The sequence below is a fragment of the Natator depressus genome, chromosome 8, assembly GCF_965152275.1.
Source record: "Natator depressus isolate rNatDep1 chromosome 8, rNatDep2.hap1, whole genome shotgun sequence".
NCBI classification, from domain to species: Eukaryota; Metazoa; Chordata; order Testudines; family Cheloniidae; genus Natator; species Natator depressus.
This window is the reverse complement of record NC_134241.1, coordinates 45617778-45634013: the sequence shown is the minus strand read 5'-3', so window position 1 is coordinate 45634013 and position 16236 is coordinate 45617778. Positions and strand designations below refer to the sequence as shown.

The 16236-nt window shown below is 39.4% G+C and overlaps 1 protein-coding gene across 15 annotated transcripts in view; it reads left to right on the top strand.

The window, feature by feature from the left end:
• PRRC2C (proline rich coiled-coil 2C) overlaps positions 1–16236 on the top strand; it is a 114977-nt gene that overhangs the window by 10412 nt on the left and 88329 nt on the right. For 14 of the 15 annotated variants that reach the window (XM_074960907.1, XM_074960906.1, XM_074960919.1 and 11 more), the window contains exons 2-5: positions 9292–9459; positions 10505–10682; positions 11744–11853; positions 15342–15479. In XM_074960907.1, coding sequence (XP_074817008.1) covers positions 9345–9459; positions 10505–10682; positions 11744–11853; positions 15342–15479 — 541 coding nt within the window. In that variant the 5' untranslated portion in view covers positions 9292–9344. The remainder of the gene's footprint in view (positions 1–9291; positions 9460–10504; positions 10683–11743; positions 11854–15341; positions 15480–16236) is intronic. The other variant, XM_074960910.1, reaches the window with a different exon arrangement.

The window sequence follows — 16236 nt, the reverse complement described above, 5'->3', positions numbered from 1 at the left end:
ATACATGGGGTCAGCCAGGGTCTGCATGGGGAAAGCTCCCTAACAATCCCTTCCTGCCCCTAAAAAAAAAAAAAAAAAAAAAACCCTGTTCCATACTTTTCCCACCCATATCCAACAACCCTCCACACTCTAGTTCTTTCCCAGTAATTACTTCCTTCTCCCTCAGCTCCTCCATTATCACTGACTTCCCCCAAGCCTTTGCACTGCTTCGGAGGGGTGCAGGAAATACAATTCTGTATTGTGGTTTAAATGAATTATTGCTCAGAGTTCTGTATTAATATGCCTAGTAAGGAATCTGTTTTGTTGCCAGACATACTTGCTGACAGGTATTTTGAAATAAATGACCAAAAATAATTGAAACTGGTGTGATTATATTGTTTTGCAGAATTTGAAAATATTGTGTGCAGAATTTTAAATTTTTTGTTGCAGAATTCCCCCAGGGGTAAATTCTTCAACTCCTTGTTCCCTCTTCTCAACTGTTGTGGGGGTGGGGGGAGGTTGAGTGATGGTGGTGGAGGTGGTAAGGGGACTTGGATTTTGTTTTGGTTATGGGTTCTTTGGCAATTGTGTGTGTTAGCAGTTTAATGAGATGTAAGAACAAGCGGCTTAGATTAGAAATTCATATCTTGTCTTCTCTGAAAAATGACTGTAGAATTAGTGAAACAATGACATTACAGGAATGAAAGTGATTGTTGAACGGGGCAAGGAGTTTTAGTCCCTGTTTAAAGCTCTTGTTTTGCTTTAAATCTATTCATTTCAGTGTCTTATACTGAATAAGGGATGTCTTTGTTAAAGACACCATTACCACCACACTTTAAGCTCAAGAGCTCTTAATGAGCGTGATCTGCGATGTCCATAGTTTTGCTGGAGGACCTACTCTCATGCGAGACCTGAGATTCTTGATGTTTTAGGGAAGAAAACTTGAAAGACCATCTCCCTACATCTTAAAGATGTAGCAAAACACTGCACAATCTGTTTTTAAAAATCTTGTGTAAGGCACTAATTAAGACATGTTTTTTTTAAATTAAGCTGGCGCAAATTTGTGCATAGGCATGCTTATTTTGTTCTTTTTTTAAACCACTGATTAAGCTAAAACTTTTGTAAACCAAAATAAGAATGGCTATGCACAAACTTGCATCAGTTTAGTTAAACCAGTTTAAACATACACCTGCATTTAAAAGTGTGTCATCAGTGACCTAAAATTGGCTCTTTTTTGCTCTGATAATCTTAAGATTTTTCCCCAGTATTTTTGTTTAAATAAATGATAGGAAAAGTTCAACAGCCTGGGATTTCTGTCTAGATAACACTAGAACACTCTATCCTCATGTATCTTACAATGTCCAAAGGAAAGAGCTGCTTGCCTCCAAGTCCTGGGAGCTTCTGCCTAATAAAATGTGGAATAAGTTAGCCAAGGGCTTCTGGGAAGTGGTTAGTCATTCATTGGGTCTGTTTTTGTAGTTTTCAGGTAAATTAGCCTGATTGGATGTACAGGTGCAGTCTACCTTATCCCTAACACTGCTAAACAAGTGCTGAAAAATTTCTGGCTGAAGAGGCTCATACTGTCAATCAAAGCCACCTTTCACTGCTGAAAGGTATTACTTAATGAGGGCTATTTTCATGCCAAACATCAGCTTTCTACTCCCAAGTCATTTTGGTGCCTGTTAGAGAAAGATGCCTCTTACTAATAGGGAAAGTTTTTTGTTCTCCCTCCAAAACATGCTCACCTCATACTTCCAATGGCTGAACCATTTTTGATCAAAATTCATCTCTGGGCTGAGATTAAGCCTGGAAAATTTCAGTCCCCAAAGTGAAAGTTTTGGCAGCTTAAGTCACTGTAACCTGGTAGTTGGAAATAAGATCTCACACAGTTGGACTATTGTGTAGTGTATGTGCACAAATCAATTGGGTTAATATTTATATTTAACCGTTCGCTTTTTGTGACTTGAATAACCATGTGCAACCTTAATGTTAGCATTAATGTAGGGCTTTTTTTGTTTTTTACTTCTAGTGTTTTCTCAGTGTTTTTTCTCCAACTTTATGCTGATGTGGATTGTAGCAGCTGTGAGGTCTGTGGCTAGAACAGGGAAAACCCCATATTGCATTCAGTTTTTGCTTACCTTTGAAACTTTTAGTCTGATATCACATTAAAATATTTGTTTGCAATATAGGCTTAAAATCTAAAAACCGTTAGCACTTACTGATAAAACATTAAAATCCTAATAACATATCAGGAATCTGAGTGTATTTATTAAAAATAGTGTGTTATAAATGAGCCATAAACCAGGAATGTTTTAAAGTAAAAGTTGGACTCTTCTCTTCCCCCCCCCCCCCCCCAAATCAAGTCACTTCTGGTTCCAAGTCCTAAGAATTCACTTTCTTAAGCCTTGATCTGTTGCTGTGATATAGTAAACAGTCTGTTCTTCAGATGACCCACACATTAAATTTTTTACCAGATTTCACATACTTTTCAGGATATAGTGAGGCTCATTCTAGCCATAGATCATAGTGAAGGTTTGCAGTTGTGAAGCAACTTCTCTGCTTGGTTAAAGATGTAGAATCTGGAAATATGCCAGATTTACAGTTACAGTGAAAATTTTCCATTCTTGTTGCAGTTTTTAACACCTTAATCTTCATCTGGGCTGTTCTGCACGTGAGACAGTTCAGTAAAGCAACAGGACCATTCTCCTAAAGCCAGCAGTAATGGGTTTGGAGGAACACAGGCCATTACATTTAATCACCCATGTAGCAGAAAGATTTGAAGATTTACCTGAGACTTATTTTTCAGGGTATCCATTAACAAGGGTGTGTGTTAAGGATGTTGGCACTGTAGCTTGACATGACTGTCAAACTGATATCAATACCCTACTTCTAAGAGGGGAAAGATTACGCTTTCTAGAGGAAGTAATTAGAAAAGAATATAGAAAGGAACCCAGAAATACTGACTTCTGTGCAATTTTCTTAGATACTTACACGGCTTCTGTTATTGTGGTACATATGTGCCTCACAGACATTAATGAATTTTTTTTTCATAACGTGGTGAATATCATGAGGCCCTCTTTAAGATGAATTGTGAGATGCCTAAGATTGCACAGGAAATCTACGGCAGAGCTGGGTATTGAGTCTAGTTCTGAGTCTCAGTCCACTACAGACCATTCTTCTTTTCCAAGCCATGGCGTTGATTTACTGTGTGACCTTTGGCAATTTAACCGGTCCACTTCTTTTCCACTCTATAATATGAGGATATTTGCCTATCTTCTATAAATTATTGTGGTGATTATCTAGCTAATATTTGTAAAACTTGGAGAGATCTTGAGGAGAAATCGTGATGTAAGTACAGCATATGATTAGTTAACTATCGTAGAGTATTGTATACTTGTACATCAAATAAAACCCCTTTGCCAAAATGTCAAATTAGATAGTCCTGACTAATGTTTCAGAGAAGGTCCCTGATGTGTTATGCAGTTCTTTGAAATATAACTTCTATTTTGTGAGTTAAAAAAAAATAAAAATAAAAAAATCAATATATAAAATGTGTAGGGGTAGAGTAACAGAGCGCCCCAGCCGTTGCTTGCACCAACCAGGAGGACTCCAGTGGTAGGAAATTGAGATTTTTAGTAGTCAGGGATTTGCAGTAGATTGCACTTCAGATTTATCAGGAACCTATTAGTTGAAGGATCATAAGATATGGAGCCCCTGAGCATGCCCCAGGGACAGCACCATGATAGGAGTCCTATTCCAGCATCCTCCCCTTTATCAGAAGCTGTTGGTGAGGGAGCTGACATCTTACCTTTGCATTGCTGCAAACATTTCTCATCTCCCCCTTTCATTTCTGTCTTTAGCATGTGTATGCTCTGTCTCTTGACTACTAGAACTTAGAAATCTTACTGGACACTTTAACATGAGGCGATGAGAAGTGTGTATATAAAACTGCCATTCCGTGGGAGAAATGTGACAAAAAATATAGAGAAGGGATCTCAATCTCAAATCCTCATGAAGGCCACATGATGACTAGTACATTGGCCCGAAGGCTGCATCACTAAAACCTTTTAGTTTTAATAAAATATAAATACTCAGTAATGCACCTCACTCAAACGACAAAACACACGTTTACTTTTAGAATTACTTCAGTTATAGCTCCCTCACCCCCTTGTCCCTGGCCCCGCCCCACTCCACCCCTTCCATGAGGCCCCTGCCACTATTCCAACCCCTTCCCCAAATCCCTGCTCCGCCTCCTCCCCTGAGCACGCTGTGTCCCCGCTCCTCCCTCCTGGAAAGTCCTAAGAGTCGCCATATAGCTGTTTGGTGGCGGAAAGCACTGGGAGGTAGGCAGAGGAGCGGGAATGTGGTGTGCTCGGCGGGGAGCTTGGCTGCTGTTGGATTCGGCACCTATGGAGGGCCGCAAGAAATAACTCCACGGGCTGCTTATTTGAGTACCCTGATATAGAGGAAGTAATTAAACTACAAAATGTAGGGGATAGACTATCCTTAAGAGATACTATGTTTAGATCAACTCCTCTACATAGGCCACTTTCAAGAAAAGGGACTTGCTAGAGGCATTCATATCCTCCTAATGGTTGAAGGAGCTTCTTTATATGGAATTCACCTTTTGTGGTTTTCTATAAAGAAAAGATAACCCTTTGCATGTGCTGCAAGTTCTTCTTTGATTAGTTTGCAGTTAGTCTTAATCTTTCAAAGTGCAAAATTTAAAATATTTTCTAACAGTTAAATTGTTCTCTGCTGTATTCATGTTTGGAAGGTTTCCTTCACATTTGGGGGAGAGAGAAATTTCATTTAAAGGAGCTTATTTTCTGGACCATAATTCTGCAGTAATCTATGGCCACAAAATAATGGAATATAATGGGGCCTTGATATGGTGTGCTTTTACATACTAGAACGATCTCAGAGTACGGGAGATATACATACCCTGTGCTTTAACACTGGACTTAAATAAGTGACAGAAAACTTCTTATTGTAATCTGAAAAATAGTGTAGTATAAAATACCAACTTCTGTAGGTTTAACTGATGAGCATTTATTTGTATAAGTCTTGTTATGACAGTTAACTTTTGATGTCCTAACTTAAGTGGCTGAAAGTACTATTTTTGCTCCAAAAGTTAAGCATAATGCCTTATGTAATTGTGCAAATGGTAACTATAGTGACCCGAAATGGTTCATTGACCATATAAAACTTTTCTTTTTTTGGATGCAGTGAACCCTGCCAGTTGCTATTACTTCATTTACTGTAGCACATCCCTTTCCTTCCTATCAGGTTAATTATTTAATTTTAGTGAGTGATTAGAGACTTTAAATTGTATGCTTCTGCTTCCTGAGGGCATGCAGCTATCTCATATCCTTTTAATTAACTGATTTGTTTGATACTGTTATTCAGATGTCTAATAACAGATAGGCATAGTTTTCTCTTGATGGATGCACATTTGATAGTAAATATTAAAAGTTAAGTAATCAGATATTAAGCAGGCTAGCTATTTAATTGATTAAACGTACCAATGTTAGCAAGGACTAACTTTGAAGAAGTTGGTGTACCGAATGAATCTAAAATCCTCAGCTGAGCATATGTTTGTATGTACTTAACACATCCAGTGTATGGCACTATGGAGCATAGATGATTGCAAGCATAAATAAGAGCAGAGGTTGTGTGGGTTTATGACCTGGTCAAAATGTTTATCTTAGAAGTCCATATTCTTTGGCACTCACTTGCATGCCTATACTAAGTTAAATATGAAAATGTATTGACTGACCTAATTCAAAAAGTTTCCCACAAACCAGTTTACTGAGGAAGGTGAATTTAATCAGTTTAATCATCACCTTCATGAAGTTTTTAGTTGAACTTAAATATAACCAACTATGGCAAAATATCGTGTAAAAGTAAACATAAGGGAGCATAGAACAATTATCTATGGCAAGTTTAAAAAAAAATCAGCGTAAAGAAAGCTTTATGGGAATGCATAAAAACTCTGCATTTATGTTGTAACAGTCATTCTAACAAGAATTGCTGTTAAGGTTGCCTAACTGTTGCTGTTGTAATTCCCTGTTTTCACTAAACCATAACTTTCTGTAATTTTCACTTTATAGATTAAAGTTTTCCATGCTTGGTTTCTGCCCAAAGGGAAAAGTTTTTGGAGAGTTTGAGCAAAAACTTTACATTATTTTAAATCCGCTCTCTGCTATGATGCCTACAAGTTACTTCTGGTGTTGGTTAGGCAAGGGGTGATATGAGACTTATTTTTCTGCTAAACTCTGTTAATTTCATTACCTCATCCTCTCACTCCCCCTTTTTGTCTGCTTGTTTCATAATACAAATTATAATTTTTTAAAAATCCTCATTTTTGAACAGTGCTACAGCTAAAATGGTGGTTTGAAAGTTGAACTTTGGTGTGGAAATAGCTCTCAATAACGAGCAGTGTGAACCTTGGTAAAGAGGAAATTAGTTTTTAGTCAGTCTGTTAGGATAGATGAATACTTGAGTATGCACAGTACATTATTGCTAGGGTTAAGTGCATACCTAAGGAATAGTGTGGGATGTACATGCATATCATCCTCTTCATTTTCTGCAGCTTAGTGTATCCTTCTTGGGATCTTCAAAAGCATTGGAGCTAGGTAGCTCCATTATCTTGCAGATTGATTTGGGAACCTGGTGTGACAGCTTTCTACCCACAAGTCTGTAAAGGCTTGCAGGAGATGCCTTCCAGTAGTGCTATTGTTGGCCTTGAGAGTAGAAATGATTCTTAAGGCTTTGAAATGTTGCTTCCTTTTCTGCAAGAATAGCTCCCATTTACGGGGCTGTAGGATCATCCATCTGATTGGCCTAGGCTTCACTTACTTGGCTCAGCTGTGAAGCAGTGCCTGCAACTACTCTGAGCAGCATGTAGCCTTCTGGAAGAACCCAGAAGGAGCCATCATGTCAAAGTGAGCAGAAAATGCTGTATAAAAAAGATAAAATACATAGGAGGAAAAGAGAGAACATACTCTGGAAGAGGATAGAGAGAAGTGGATAGAAAAAAGTGATACTGCTAACATTGCCTGTGGCAATGGTGATGGAAGAGGATATGAAGGTGAGGGCCTATGATCTGTGCAATAGGCTTTTACCTGCTTTTTAATTTCTGGTAAAAGGAATTTAAAGAGTTAAATTTGTTTATATAAGTTATGGCAGCTGGGTGTGGGGGGTAGGGAGAGGACATAGGTTACTGGACATTGAGTTAATTAGCATGCAAATATAAATTAAATTTTTCCTGAGTGTTGAAAAATGGATAGGTTGGATAACAGCATATCTTACATCACAGCTTGGTCAGGCACGTGCCATATTTCCAGTTTCACTAAGATTAAATTATCTGTGTAAAAGTGTTTCACTTAATTGCATGCTCACTGGTGTGGAACACAGGCAGCCACATCGAGCAGGAACACTGCCGCTTAGGGATGCATCTCTACATTAAAACTCACTAAACACCAGTGGCCCTGTTGCAAGATCTTCAAGGTATGTCGTATTTGGGATAACACTTTTAGTTATCAATCCTGATCTTTACTGCCAGATAGCCCTGAAGAAGGAATAGCGTAACTGGTATGAACTCCTAGATCACAGCGCTTTGTAGCTCAAACCCATCGTGTGACAAAAAGAATACAGATGAAGCTAGCAGGCCACCATAGAAGCTCGTAGAAGGGGACCAGTGAAATAATAGCTGCTTGTTGTGTTATGGGCGTAAATCGCTCCAATTCACCATTTCAAGACTGATCTGGGAGTGCTGCCATCTCTCTATCTCCTTTTCTTTTCCTTTCTGGGAGGAAGGTGGGTGTTGGTGACTTGGGGGGCGGAGGTTGAGAATAATTTTAAGTGAGAAAGGACCCTTATGTGAAGAATTTATCCTGACCATAGGAGACCCAGCCAGCTACATTAACCACCTGTGTGGTTCCACATACCATCTAAGTTTCTGCCCCCTGAAAACAACCTTGTTTAGGACTATTGAGAGAAGTTGGAAGTGAAGAAAAAGCTTGCTGATTAACCTTGCCCACTTAAGTTGGTCTGAGCTGAAGGATGTGTACATTTTTGGAGGTACCCATGGCTTTGAGAACCATAGAGTCTTGGTCCATGCACAAATGCATCCTCAGCAAACTTCTCCCTCCCTCTGCTGACTGGATTGTAGCCAGTTAGTGAGCTGTGCATCCAGCACAGAACAAACCTACTTTGACAAGAATTACTGGTCTTTGGGAGGGAGGAGGTACAGGAGCAGGGAAAAATTGGTATTAGTGTACTGGTGCTTTTCCTGAAGCCTCTGGGACAAAATGAAATAGTTATGTTGTTTCCCTATGTGGAGGTCCACTGAAGGAGTCTTCCTCCCCTTAACACAAAGCCTGCAAGCAAGTTCAGTTATGACTCAGGTTTTGATAGGGAACAGACTGGAAACATTGGTTCAGAAACTGGTTTGTTGCTGTCTCCATTGTAGATCCTTACTGGGAGGAAGCTGGGTATCAGGAGCTGGAGCTGTTTTCCTGAACCTCCAAATATTTCCAATGTATTTTACAGCAAAGTTGGGGGTAGCAGTACTACTGACTGCTGCAGTGGGTGAAGTCACTGAACGTTGCTGGTGAGGGGTGAAACACTAGAAATGTTTTGGGGGCATTTACCCTTTCTGTAAGCAGTGCAGCCCATTCAGAATTTCTGAGAAACTCCTCTTCCCGTGGAAAATAATCCTTTCCAAAGGTGTGCATGCCCAAATTTAAAAAACAAACAGGAAAAAACCTGCCTCCACAGAGAACAGGGTTTGAGTGTAGGGAGGATGTTTGTTCGTTCAACAAATATGCCAGTGGGAATAGGTTTCATGTTCCAAAAAAGCACACTCTTTCCATCCGCTGTGTTTGGGCAGAAGTACCAGGAGCAGCTCTCCTTCCATTATCTAGTTTTGGACAAAAATACTGAGAGAGAGGATCCAACTCAGCAGGAATAACCATTGCATGACCTGGTCACTTTTGACTTACCTTTTTCCATAGGATTTTGTATTGACCAGAAGTTGCCCCTTTATAAGTTAGGTAGTTAAAAAGTTCAAATTGCTAAGTCTGAAATCCTTTAAAATAGTTGCTTTAGTATTACAAAAATTGCTGGATATTATGAATTTAATGCCTTCTAAAATGACAGTACCCAGAGTGTTCTAGGTGAAATATCAGTAACTTCCAATGCACTAAGAATATGTTCTCAATTAACTTGAGTATTTATTAACTTTTTATTTAAAAATTTAATATGGGATTTGATTTGAAATTAACTCTTCCTTTCTTTTATACTAAGATTGGTTTTGAGGGGTGAGCAGGAGGTACCAGACTCGATGAGTTTCCATCGAAATGTCGGAAAAGTCAAGTCAGAGCACAAAAGCAAAGGATGGGAAAACAAAGTATGCAACACTCAGTCTATTTAATACTTACAAGGGAAAGTCACTGGAAACACAGAAAACCACAGGTGAGTAGATTGAGTTGACTTATGTTCTGTAGCTCTGCTAGTACAGCCATATTTGGGATTGGTCATGTGGAGTGTGTGATCTAAATGCAACAAGATGTCAAATTGTATGTTATACAAAGATGCTAGATGGAAAACATGATAGCAAAGGCTTTAGGTGTAATATTTAGGTGTAATATTACTTCTGGTTATATGTAACTTAGTGCTTCAATATGATACCCATTTTTTCATGATCTGTGTGTATATAAATCTCCTGATTGTATTTTCCACTGAGTGCATCCGATAAAGTGAGCTGTAGTTCACGAAACCTTATGTTCAAATAAATTGGTTAGCCTCTAAGGTGCCACAAGTACTCCTTTCCTTTTTGCGGCTACAGACTAACACGGCTGCTACTCTGAAACCTGTCATTATATTTTTAAGTTACTGTTCTATCTTTGAAGACCCTCTTTTAAGTACATTTAAAGGGACCGTTAACTTCAAAAAATTTTATCTAATAATTGCAATTAATCTGTTCCAAATAACCTCTGAGATTACTATAATTTGGAAGATGTTAGAGAATTTTTTTCAGTTTATTTGTGCCTTTGAATAGTATACAGTCACCTTCATTGTTTTGGTCAGTTACAATTTCTCTTAATGATATCACTTTCATTCCACACTGTGGTGGGAAACCCATCTACACGTTCTTTCTGAAGTCCTGCAAAAGGATCTTTGCCATTTTTAATGGTTTTTTAGTTTTGAAAAATTACTGTAAATTTGGGGCTCATATAATCCATTTTCAGTTTGATCCTGAGGACATCAGAATACATTAGCTTCAAAACTACGAAAACTATTTCAGAATTCTTCTAAGCAAGGAATTTATAACTCCTGCTTGACAGTGAATTGTAGATTTCAAGGGGCTTGATTTTTAATCTTTAGTGCCCTTTTTTTGGTTTGTTTTAATATTGTGGTAAAACAATTTTTTCTTCTACTAAATCTGTAGCATTACATGAACAGTGTGAATTTTAAGGAAAAAAGTGAAAAATTAATGTTTTTTCTTTTTGGCATACAGTTGCCGCACGCCATGGATTACAGAGTCTTGGAAAAGTTGCCATTTCACGGAGGATGCCTCCCCCTGCTAACCTCCCTAGTCTCAAAGCAGAGAACAAAGGCAATGATCCTAATGTAATCATTGTGCCTAAAGATGGCACAGGATGGGCTTCTAAACAAGAACAGCATGAGGAAGAAAAGTAAGCTACAACAGAACAACTTACTGATTTTAATTCAGTATAACTTGTGAAAGTCCTGTCATGCTGCAAACACCTTAATGAAGGCCAGAGGAAAAATAAGAAGTTGGTGGCTGTGTGACAATAAGCCTAAAATGTCGAGATGATATCATGGAGGAAATAATGCCATATTAATTGTTGGCAGGGAGGATTTCACCACATGAGGCTGGTTGAAATGAATTTCATTATTCTTACACTGGAGACAATATGCCTACGTATATTCCAAATGAAGGGCTATAACTTTTTCCTTTCGGTGCTGTTCACAAATTTAACTATTATGGCTGTGTTCATCTATATTACAACTGTTAAAGGAAATACTGCTAGAGGAGAGGCAGTTAAGTGTTAACCAGGTCTCAAATCATTTAGGGATTCATAGGTTAAAACACCTTTTCAGTCATCTTTAAAAAAAAAAAAGGGGGGGGGGGAATCTGCTTTATTTTAGATGTAATTTTGTATCCTGCCTACTTTTAATTGCTACCTTCCTGTGCACCAAAATACTGTAAATATAGTATTGATGTCTCATCTTGGCAGCTGTTTCTTACATAACATCAAATCTCACATAATTTACTGACCATAGAGCTTCATTATTCTGGTATTAGTTCTCTCATCGCTTAAAGGGATGGGAGGGAGTGATTAATAAAGTCTTATATTTACCTTTGAGTGGTGTCATCTTAAGTATTTTGATGCATGGCTAAACACTAAGAGATATGGGGTAAACATTCAGTTTTATGTCTTACAATTTGCTTAAGAGAGAACGCTTGTAGAGTAAATTACTGTTCATCTCCAGAACGTTGCCTCCATATCAGGATTTTAGGACATAGCATGACAATAAGTTAACTTGTGTTCATACAGGGTGTACAATTGTGTTGCAGATTAGGACTTCAGTTCTTAGTTCTTCTAATGCCATAATTATCCCAGGCACAAGTGAGCAGAATAAGTTAATACTTCTGAAAAAATTGCTCATTCTGTCCTGAGAACATCTCTCCTCCGTCCGTGAAGAATGAATGTGTTTCTTTTAATTTCAGACAACCAGAAGTGCCGCAGACACAGCCAAAACCTGTGGTTCCCCCTCCTCCAGAAGTAGCCCCTGTTGCCAAATCCTGGGCCAGTACCAAGCAAGGTGGGCAAGGCGATGGTAAGTGGAGTTTAAAGTGGAGGAAACCTAGGCTGGCCCAGTGGTTTAGTAGTTGTGCTTGGCACTGCTACGTGGGAGATCTGGGCTCAATATTCTTTTGGTCCTGTCTCTTGTTCCCTGGAACAGCAGGGGCTGGGAGTGTTGTGGAGACAACTTCCTTGCCCCTAAGGTGAGGGAGTGCCTTGTCACTCAAGTGAATCCCTGAAGCCAGCTTAGCAGCAGTGTTGTTCAGCTGCACAGGGAATTGTACAGCCCTCCTTTGCTGGGGTCCAGGGGAAGATGATGGCTGGGGTGCAAGTCGTCGAATATGGCAGGGTTAAGAGGGGAAGGAAAATAAAGAAATCCTCAGCCTGTGGCAGGGATGTGTGTAGCTCTTCTCTGGCATGGGAGGGGGAACAGTAAACACCCAGTGGTCAAGCTAATCGTGCATATGTTTAGCATAAACCAAAAATCTGGAACCATGAAGTTTAGCAACTGCAGTTCAGACAGCATATCTGCTACAAGACGGTGTTTTTTCCCACTTGTCGCTGTATAGTTCTTGCAGTATTTTTAAAGCAAAAGAGTATTGACTCAAGTAGTTTTCCTGGTTTCTACCAGTTCTACTAGTTCTTCCTAGTTTCTACCATATCTTACAGTATGAAAGAAATGGTAGATTGTGTCCATGAATGTGAACCTTAAGTTCTTCAGCATTTTCATTACTATTTTAGGATAAAAGTTTGACCTTTTACTGTCAGTAATTGACCAGAGAAATAACACGCTTTTATTAGACGAAGTACATACAATGAAGCAGGAAGCAGTTTTGTTTACAACACAGAAAATAAGTCATGGTCCCTTTTATTGGCTTAATTTTGAGAGATCTGCTTGTAAGCCTCTTGTGACCAGATAACAGACTCGGTTGCAGCATTGTGCTGATCTGTCTTTGTCCAAACCATCCTCATAGTGTGAACTTACTCTGAAAGATCAATGGAAATAACTTCTGAGCCTCTGTTATTGTAGGCATAGACCTAGTTTTTGCATGCGTTAATGTATTCTTGTTCATAAGGTCTTTGGATGCTGTATTGTGGGGCAAATATTAGGATCAAGTTGGCAATTCTAGATTGTGTTGGCATCCCACTTCCCTTCCTAAAGTTTAATATGGCATCCATCCTTGAATATAGGAAATCTCCCACTCCAAAGCTAGATCTGATAGTTTGTCTTATGTGAGTGTCCTGTGAGTGGGATAACATCTGACTCATACTGGGGTACAAATCACCCTTCTACAGTAAAACCTTCTTCTCTGAGGTGCCACAGGAATTAGACTATGCTTGGTGACTTTGAGATGCATACAGATGATGTCTGTTTGAATTTAGTTAATGATTTTATGGCTGCTTTGAGAACTAAACCAGATGGTTGTCTCATCTCATGCAACTAGCCACGATATGGTGCTTGGACAGGAAGTTGAGATTTTGGAGAATAGGAAAATTATAGTTTTTTGTCTTGGACTGATTCCAGTATCCTTCAGTTTGAGATTCCAGATGCACCTGCCAGACAAGTTATGAACTTATTTCTGGCCTGCTCTTGGTTGATGGAACTTGTGCATTTCTAGCTGTCTCTTGGGGAGAATAAAATTCAGCTGACTGATCCTTCATGATATAATAGGATTTTTTTCTTGTCTGTTGATAAGTGTTCCTTAAATTCCCTCTCCCCAGCTCCATTCTTATCTCTCGCTATGGTTTGTGTGTATAATGCGAAAAATTAAGTAAGAAGGAAAGACTTCTAGAGCTCTGAAGTTTTGTGCAATGCCTGACCAGTTACAGCATAACTTTAGATCTTGTTGTGTAGGAGATAAAGAAAAATGTAGTTGTCTCAACACCATCTTTAAAGTCTCTAACATCTGAACTGTTCACTAGCTGACAGTGGTTACTTCAGGTTGACGCCACTTGCTTAGATTGTCAAGTTTATCACTAAGGAAACTGTTAGTTTGCAGACAGAATCACTTGATTCAGACTTTATGGTCACACATCAGGCAGTATTTTGAAGATGCATCAATGCGTGTGTGTGTGTGTGTCCCCGTCACCCCCCCCAATCCTGCTTACTATAGGACATCCTGGAAAAGTTGCTTTTGCCTCATAGGAGCAGCTGTATGGAGTGATTTCTACTGCCTGCCACTTGCTGTTGGCAGTAGGAGGTGTCTTCTCAGTAATAGTAGGGTTTCCAGATACCCCAATCTGGTCCCCCCCCCCCCCCCCGATAAAACTTAAAATAAATAAATAAATAATTTATATTCGTCTTGGCAAAGTGAGGATTGGTTATACCAGAGCTTTCAAGATCCCCAAACAGTTAGTCATGGGGGAAACTGTTGGGTGTTTTCCCTCTTTTCTTGTTTGTATAAAGAAGGCATGAAAGATTCTTTTCAGAGCTTCGGTTTGTGCTTGATTCTTACCTTACAACATCAAGAATATAGTCTTCCCTTCAGAACAAAAAAGGGTTCCTTGGAGGACCAGAGAATGATTGCAAGCTTTCTTTACCTTCAGCTGAAGGTTTGGGGATTTGGAAACATTCAAAGATCTGTCCTTCTAATTAGTTATAGAATAGTCTGAGGTGGCAGTTTTGACAAAAAGAAAAAGGTTTAAACAGTTTGACTAAAAGTCACTTCCTTTCTCAATCAAACTTCATTTCCTTGGCATTTGGAATGTTATAGTCCTACTAGATCTGCAATTCATATCATCTTATAAATAACCAAGAAAGATTATCTTAATTTCCAATTTTAAATTTGTGTTTAGTAAAAACCATGTACGGCTTCTTTACATATCATAAAGCAAACAATGGCACAAACACTTTTATCCCTCGTTGCAGTTAATTTTAAGCTAGCCTCCATGCTCAATTTTATTGAACTATTTTCTTGAGGAAGCTAGTTAGAAAGAACCTAACATCCTAAAAATTGCCCTTCTGAAGGTTTAATGTTACCTCACTAATTTTTAGTAGAGTTCTTCCAAGAAGATCTTAAGCTTAAATTTTATTGTGATCTCTGTTAATAACTCAACCACAGATTGTTTCTTGAACATGCTTCTGTATGCTACCTTAAATTAAGCCAAGAGTAGTGTTTGTATACTCCAGAAGTAGCTAATTAAGAAGCTGGCATTCATGGTGTTGAGAAATTGCTTATCCAAACTGTCCCCATGTGACGTACCAGTTCACATTTTTGGTAGTTCAAATGATCCATTATTGCTATTCTCGCACATTTTGTGTGTCTTATCTTGATCCATCTAACATTATATCCAACAGAAAGTAAATTGGCTCAGTGGATTTAACTACGCCTGTTGCTCACTAGTGAATATGGAATTTCACAAAGGATTATTTTACACTTGGATGAAATACACAGCTTGTTTTATTTGAAAAATAGTATAGCTTTTTAAAGTAAACTTTATGGTTGGCAAGCTACAGGGTCCTATTTTTTAAACTATATTCATTATTGAAACTTGTAACACTGTTTTGTTGTAATTGTCTAGGTCCAAGTGTCCCAGTAAACAGTTATTTCCAGCAAGAGTTTCCCAGTCTGCAGGCAGCTGGGGATCAGGAAAAGTCAGGGAAAGAGAAAGATGCACCTGAAGAGCCCTATGGACCTGGACCCAGTTTACGGCCACAAAGTAGGTATACCTTAAGTCTTGTGAAGATGCATGCCGAATTTTCATTTGTGTAGCGAGACTTACCACTACGGCGCCTCCTGCTGGTCGTGCTGGGAATTAGCTCTCTTGGACCACCAGGGCACCTTTTACTAGGAGTGTCTCACTCACCGTTACTTCCACTTCCTCCACCGTGTCCACCATCTGGACCCACGTCGCTCCCGGACCGCAGTGCCCTCTTTGGGACACAGCCCGCTGTCTCTCTCCTTTCTGGGGACAGACAGTCCTCAGTCCTTCTACTTGCCTCAGTAGCCAACTGCAGTCTCTAGTCTAGCCCCTGGCTTCAGGGGCAAACTGCAGTCTGGATTTAGGCCACTCTCCTCATTGGCGAGTACAGGTAACGGGGGGGCGGGGACCCAGGCCTGTCTGCTACTCTAGGTCCTGGCCCAGGGACCCTATAGCTGGTAACCACTTACTGCTGCCTCCCCGTATTCCCACTGCCTCCTTTCCTGGGCCACTTCCTCCATAGCCCTAGCACCTTCCCTGCCCTTGCTTCAGGGCCTCAGTCTGGCCATGGTTAGCCAAGAGCTCCCGTATTACTCCGCTACCCTGCCCAACACTGCAGTATCTCACTGCAGTTGCCCACCACAATTTTGGTATAGGGTTTTACTAGGGATTTCTGGCGTGCACTATGAAATAGATAGAATGTTGTCATTTACAAGTTCAAACACTCAACAGAAAATTGACAGACGTGAATTGGCCTAAATTCTACATTACATAC